Genomic DNA, 6,871 nt, shown 5'->3' with positions numbered 1-6,871 from the left:
CATACATACACACATCTTTGCATGAAAAAAGTAAATGACTCTGGACTGACATGCACAAATATATTATATAATGCCTGTAATGACAGATACAATATCACCACCGACAGCTAATTTGCATCTTATTTATTCAGAAACACCATCAACAGCCATCATAAAATCTGATTATGTGACAAAAAAGCTAACTCATCCATTACATGACCTTCCACAAATGTATCCAAGATGACATCAACCCCTTTTAGAAAGTCCGTTGTTCAGCTGCTACTGAAAATCCTCATAAAAATTATTGCCAAGGAAAGAATGTTAATAGCCTCCAGTTGTTATCAGGCCAATTCCAAAACATTGTTATCTCAACGCCGATACAATAAATCCTTCCTCCACTCCAGCCCCAAGAATGAGGGGAGACTATATAGTGAAAAAGTACAAGGGTGTGGAAGTGAAATGTGGCAGATATTTGGCTTCGGTTCAGATGCAATTTTGGGTCATGCCTTTAAACTCTCTGAATTTGAAATCATGTGTACGGCAGGGTTATTAGAGTTAACTAAAACTAGAACCATTGAAAAACATCTTACTTGAAATAAAATAAATGTTAACTGAAAAAAAAAAAAAAACCCGAAAAGAATAACAATAATAATACAAATTATTATAACTTTAACTAAAATTACAATGAAAAAAAAATCTAAATATAGAAAAAGCTATAATTGTATCTCAGTGGTTCTAAAATAACACTGCGCACTCGAAACCACATCTGGGACTTTTTTGCAGCATCAAGATCAAAAACAAATGGAGAAAAAAAAATAAGTGTTTTCATCTGCGGAGATAAATATGGAAGACTGGAGATAAATAAGGTCATGGATTTAACTTTTAAAAACCAACACCAATGCACAAACCAATAAGCCACAAGTGTGGACAAACTTATCGGCATACAACCCAGTGTGCCACATCTGGATTTAAAGCACTCATCTTGTTAGAACAGGCGAGACAGACGCCGTATCTTTGCTTCACTGTACTGATCCATTTGCTTAGCATATGTTAACCTGCTTTGAGCTTGTAAAGATGATCAATCACCGGGGCAGAGTTGAGTCAGTCCGCTGACTCACACTCACAAAGACTGCACACAGCGGGCACAGGCCAGTTCTGATAAGAATATTTAATTGAATTAAAGGGACAATGACGCAACAGAACCGCTCCCAAAGCAGTGCTGTAAACGTGCAGGCCTGTTTTGATTGCATATAATGATCACCAGAGATTGTGAATCATTTATATCTCATTTATTAATGAATAAATACATATTTCAACATTTCATTTTATTTAAAGGTCATTTTCAAACTTTTTACAGCCTTTATGATTTATATTGACTACTAAAGTGATTGTATAATAAAATAATATCAAATAGATTTCTATTGTTTTACCATTGTCCCAGGCTCAGACTTTCAATCTTAATACATGAAAATCCATCATAAAAATATTAATTATTACCAGTTTAAAACACTGACACTGATAATCAAATAAAAGAATCAAACCATTTAAAAAAATTGTGAAAATATTTTCTATAAATAAAAATTAAAAAAACTAAAATTTATGTTAAAGGGGTCATATGATGCTGCTAAAAAGAACATGAATATCTCTTTGGATTTGAGACTTTAGTCTTTGCAACTTTACAGATATTTATGCACCAAGAGCTTGTAACACTCCAAAGAGAAAGGAAAAATTGAAATCGCATCATATGACCCCTTTAAAATATATTTTTTTGAAGTTGTTTTTCGTGTGAATTTCTGCAGATGTTTCTTATTCTGTAGACCACAAGGCTCTGGTATCAATGACTGACCTGTTCATCTACGTCTCTGTGTGGGACAGATGGGGTGTTGACGTAGGAGCTAAGGGACGACCTGGTGTCGAGGTCATCTGTGTCCAAGGTGTCACTGATCCCGCTGCTGACTGAGCTGCTGTCGTCCCAACTGAGAACAAAGAGAAAAAAGAGAGGAACAGTCATTTGTCTACGTTTCTGAGGGACATGATATCAATACAGTGAAAGGAGTACTGTGAGAAATAAAACAGAATTCATGGATGCAGAATGTTCAGCGTAATATGGAAAAAGTAAAATTTAAAGAGTAGCAATGGAAAGAAAGGCAAGCAAAAAACAGCATCTGTGGAGAGTCATGAAGTCTGCACAAGGACAGTCTGAGCATAAAAACCTGCATTCCCATCATGCTTGAAACATTAGGCGCGTCTCTCTGCTCCTCAAAACTTGTTTTAATTAGCTCTGTGCCTCAAATTCTCAATGCGCTCTGCTTTGCTTTCCCCCATTTCCCACAGTGTTGCTGACTGAAGAAATCCATTAGGATGCTCAGCAGGGCTCAACCAAAATCATATGGGCCAGAGACACTACTGGTTAAAGAGAAAAGCCAGTGAGACGAGTTGTGTGATCACAGTGGATTGTACATTTCATTGTCAAAACATAAAATCTGACAGTAATAAAATAAATTTGCTATTTCAACTCAAATCAGTATTTTTTTTTTTGTTAGTTTTACAAAATCTGGCAATAACAATCAAGAGTTTTGCTATTTTAGCTCAAATATGGCTAAAAAGCTTATTTACATGTTATTTATTTATTTTTTTTACAAAATCTGACAATAACAGAATCAGTTTTACTTCTTTATATCAAATCAGGCTTAAAATGGCTTTTTTCATGTTAGTCCATGTAAAATATATATTTTCGTTTGTTTAATTATTTGCTTTTGCTCAAATCAGCCAAAAACAGTTTTTATTTTTATTTATATGTTTTGTTTGCTTGTTTGTTTATTTATCAATAACAGAATCAACAATTTGCTACTTTTGCTCAAATCAACTTAAAACTGTTTTAATTAACATTTTATTTATTTTTTATTATTACCTTAAATCATTATATACAGGTGCATCTCAATAAATTAGAATGTCGTGGAAAAGTTCATTTATTTCAGTAATTCAACTCAAATTGTGAAACTCGTGTTTTAAATAAATTCAATGCACACAGACTGAAGTAGTTTAAGTCTTTGGTTCTTTTAATTGTGATGATTTTGGCTGACATTTAACAAAAACCCACCAATTCACTATCTCAACAAATTAGAATATGGTGACATGCCAATCAGCTAATCAACTCAAAACACCTGCAAAGGTTTCCTGAGCCTTCAAAATGGTCTCTCAGTTTGGTTCACTAGGCTACACAATCATGGGGAAGACTGCTGATCTGACAGTTGTCCAGAAGACAATCATTGACACCCTTCACAAGGAGGGTAAGCCACAGACATTCATTGCCAAAGAAGCTGGCTGTTCACAGAGTGCTGTATCCAAGCATGTTAACAGAAAGTTGAGTGGAAGGAAAAAGTGTGGAAACTTAAATAAATGAACTTTTCCACGACATTCTAATTTATTGAGATGCACCTGTATATACATACATATAAGATTCAACAGTTAGCTCAAGGCTAAAAAACATTTTATATTTATTATTTTTTATATTAATAATTTATTATTAATTATTATTAGCTAAAATTATCCTACAATTCTTTTATTAACTTTATTTGACAATATCAATAATTGTGCTACTTCAGCTGAAATGAGGCTAAAAAATATATTTTTTATCCAGGTTGGTAAAGAAAATCAAACTATCAAAGGCCTTAAAAAGATCTGAAAGACAGAGAAAATTACATTTGCTGATCCAAACACAGACTGGCTGAACTCCCACAAGCCACCAGTTTAGGACACTACAGCCTCAAGCGAAGCTAAGAGAGCTAGCTTAAGCACTGTGTGGCAACAAAATGTCTTATCAACACCTAAGATACCACCTAATCCTCCTCATTTCTCAGGATCATTCAGGCAAACAAACCAGCCCATAAGCTCATTCACAGGCAGTCATGAAACAAGAGAAGCGTGTTCAAACATCCACCATAGTCCTGATGTCCTTCGACACCGCTGAACAGATACTTGTTTTGATATGAACAAAGTCCCCATAGCTCACGTCTGTCATAACCGACTCGACATAACTGGCGTGGAAGGACGTCTGTGGTTCCTGTTTTAATGAGCTATGAGAAAGTTGGTCCCATTGGGGCTATTTGTCACTAAGAGCACTCACACACACACACGGTGTTAATGTGTTTGTCTGCTTGCATGTCTCTGCTTAAATGATCTGCTTCATTCATCATTTGCCATACGCTGTCAGACGCTATAGATGGCGAATGCAAACAAATACCAAAAAGGCCCCCAAAAATGAAATGGAAGGAAAACTGACATGAATGAGTCACTTCTTCCTTTTTAAAGACACCATGAAATCCATTTAAATGCATTTAGTCTATCTGAAGCTATCAATATACTAGTGTGCTGCTAAAAGTTGACAAAAATATTTCAAAAAATTCTGTAATCTAAGGAAATGCACTAAAAATATTAAAATGTATTACATATATATATATATATATATATAAAAATTAAAGTTAATATTACAAGTATTGTATTTTAGAATAAGAATATTTTTAAATGACATATGTAATATTGTATTAAACAGAATCAGAATTCAGAAACATAACATAATCAGAGTAACTATTAATTTTGAACAGTAATATTTAATATTAATTATTGATTAAAATAAAATATCAATAAAATGTTTACAATTATTTTAACATTCTCAATTCTGGAATGAGAATATTTTTAAATAAGATCAATAAATAAGATTTTAAGATTAATAGAATGACAAAGTATAAAGGGGGGAAACGGCATTAAAATAGTAAACATACAATAGTAAATAGGTCAAAAGGCTATAATTTAGAACTAAACAATTTTTTTTTTTATTGCAGGGTACATATAAAGTTCGGTTACACTTTATTTTAAGGTGTCCTTGTTACAGTGTAATTAGTAATTATCCATTTAAGTACTGAGTAATATTAATTAACTACATGTACTTATTATATGGTTAGGGTTAGGATTAGGGTTACTTGCATGTAATTATGTATAATTAATTGTTATTATAATAGTAAGTACAAGTAACGTGTAACAAGGACACCTTAAAATAAAGTGCTATATAAAGTTCTACTATTAGTAAAACTTTATGAATTCATTTTTTAAATCTGTTACATTGAATAAATGAGCTCAGTCTGTCCAACTCCTATATAGTTTAGTCACATTTTTTAAGTTATACAAAAGACCAGTCTAACATATTGTTTTCTTGTTGACCAGCATGTCAACCTCTCTGATCTTCACAACAACAAAACAAAGTTCTGAACAGCCACACAATACTTCAGACATGAAAGAGAGAGAAGGAGAGGGTGTGGGTGGCGGAGAGGGTAGAGGTCGGTCAGAAAGTGGTACTTTTATACACGTTCAAAGAATTCATCTCTCTGTTTCTTTCTTTCCAATATAATCCAAAGACATTCCTTTTGCTTTGCCCAAGTGCAAACCAGCCCAAAATAGAAGGGGAGTGTGCCATATATTGCTTCTGAACTCTTTAGAAAGAGCCATGGAATATAAACAAATGAATTATTTAAAATGACAGAGAAAGTAAACATTTTGGATTAATGAATTTTGAAGAGTGACTGCAACCACCCAGAGGAAAATATTATGGCTCATCAGTCATATCTCATGATGTCACGGTCAAGGTGTGTGGAGGCAGGCAGGATGACGAGGACGACAAGGATTCCAATAAAGATATTTAATGTAGACACAACAAGGCAGATTCAGGAAGATGAGACACACACACACTCAGGGTAACATTCATAACCGACAACCAAAGCTGAGACAGACAGGAACTAATAAGGGTGGGTAATCAGTGGCAGACAGGTGAGCACAATGAGGGTAATTAACTAATGATTGTACGGGCTAAACCAACAAAAGGGGAAGAAACCACAACAACAAACAGTCCACAGGGGTGTTACATTAATCCCCCCTCCCGGAAGGTGCGTCCTCGCACCGTAGAAACAGAGGGAGGGGCGGAGGGGGACTAGGAGGACAACGCAGAGGATGTGAGATGGTGACAGGGGAAGGCAAAGGGCTGGCAGGCAGAGCAGACAGGTGGAGGTTCTGGCAGAGGACGGACTTCCAGGAGTTTGGTCCTGAATTCCCTCCATAGTCCGCTCACCCTCAGCCATGATGCAGGGGGCGGAGCTCCTCTCCACACTCACACCGTCCACGGCTTGCTCCCTCGTGGTGGGCACCGTCACCGGCTCTCGCACCTGGTCTGACGTGTTGGGCTCAATATCCGAGCGTGTGGTGGCGTTAAGTCCAACTCTATAGAAGGTACAGAGGCAGTTGTCCGGGTAGTGCGTGAGGTGGGCCAGGGACAGAAAGTCGTTTGTGTGGTCCTCAAGAGAGCATTCCCCCTGCTCCAGCAGGAGGATTTCAAATGCGGGGTAATCCATAATAAAAAATAAAAACTGACAAAAACCGGAAAAACAAATGAGGGGAACGACGACGCTATACTTGCTTTGGGTCGGTTATTCTGTCACGGTCAAGGTGTGTGGAGGCAGGCAGGAAGACAAGGATTCAAATAAGGATATTTAATGTAGAGACAACAAGGCAGATACGGGTAGATGAAACACACACTCAGGGTAACATTCACAATAACCGACCATACTAGAAAACAAGAGACAGGAACTTATAGGGCAGATAACGAGGGGCAGACAGGTGAGCACAATGAGGATAATTAATGATTAGTACGGGCTACACCAACACGAAGGGAAGAAACCACAACAAACAGTCCACAGGGGCGTTACAGTACTCCCCCCCTCCCGGAAGGTGCGTCCTCGCACCGTAGAAACAGAGGGAGGGGCGGAGGGGGACTAGGAGGAGGATCGTCCAACGGCGGCGGAGCAGGTGGTGGAGGAGCCCGAGGCGGAGATTCGGGAGGCCATGG

At 36.9% G+C, this 6,871-nt stretch overlaps 1 protein-coding gene across 1 annotated transcript in view; it reads right to left on the bottom strand.

The window, feature by feature from the left end:
- Positions 1-6,871, bottom strand: part of LOC107674975 (neuron navigator 2-like) — an 80,469-nt gene that overhangs the window by 24,490 nt on the left and 49,108 nt on the right. The window contains exon 13 of the mRNA XM_016469143.1: positions 1,826-1,955. Within this exon, the coding sequence (XP_016324629.1) occupies positions 1,826-1,955 (130 nt within the window). The remainder of the gene's footprint in view (positions 1-1,825; positions 1,956-6,871) is intronic.

Source organism: Sinocyclocheilus anshuiensis, unplaced genomic scaffold (assembly GCF_001515605.1).
Source record: "Sinocyclocheilus anshuiensis isolate Anshui unplaced genomic scaffold, SAMN03320099.WGS_v1.1 scaffold1065, whole genome shotgun sequence".
Classification (NCBI taxonomy): domain Eukaryota; kingdom Metazoa; phylum Chordata; class Actinopteri; order Cypriniformes; family Cyprinidae; genus Sinocyclocheilus; species Sinocyclocheilus anshuiensis.
The sequence above is the reverse complement of the archived record's forward strand: the minus strand, read 5'-3'. Positions and strand labels throughout refer to the sequence as shown.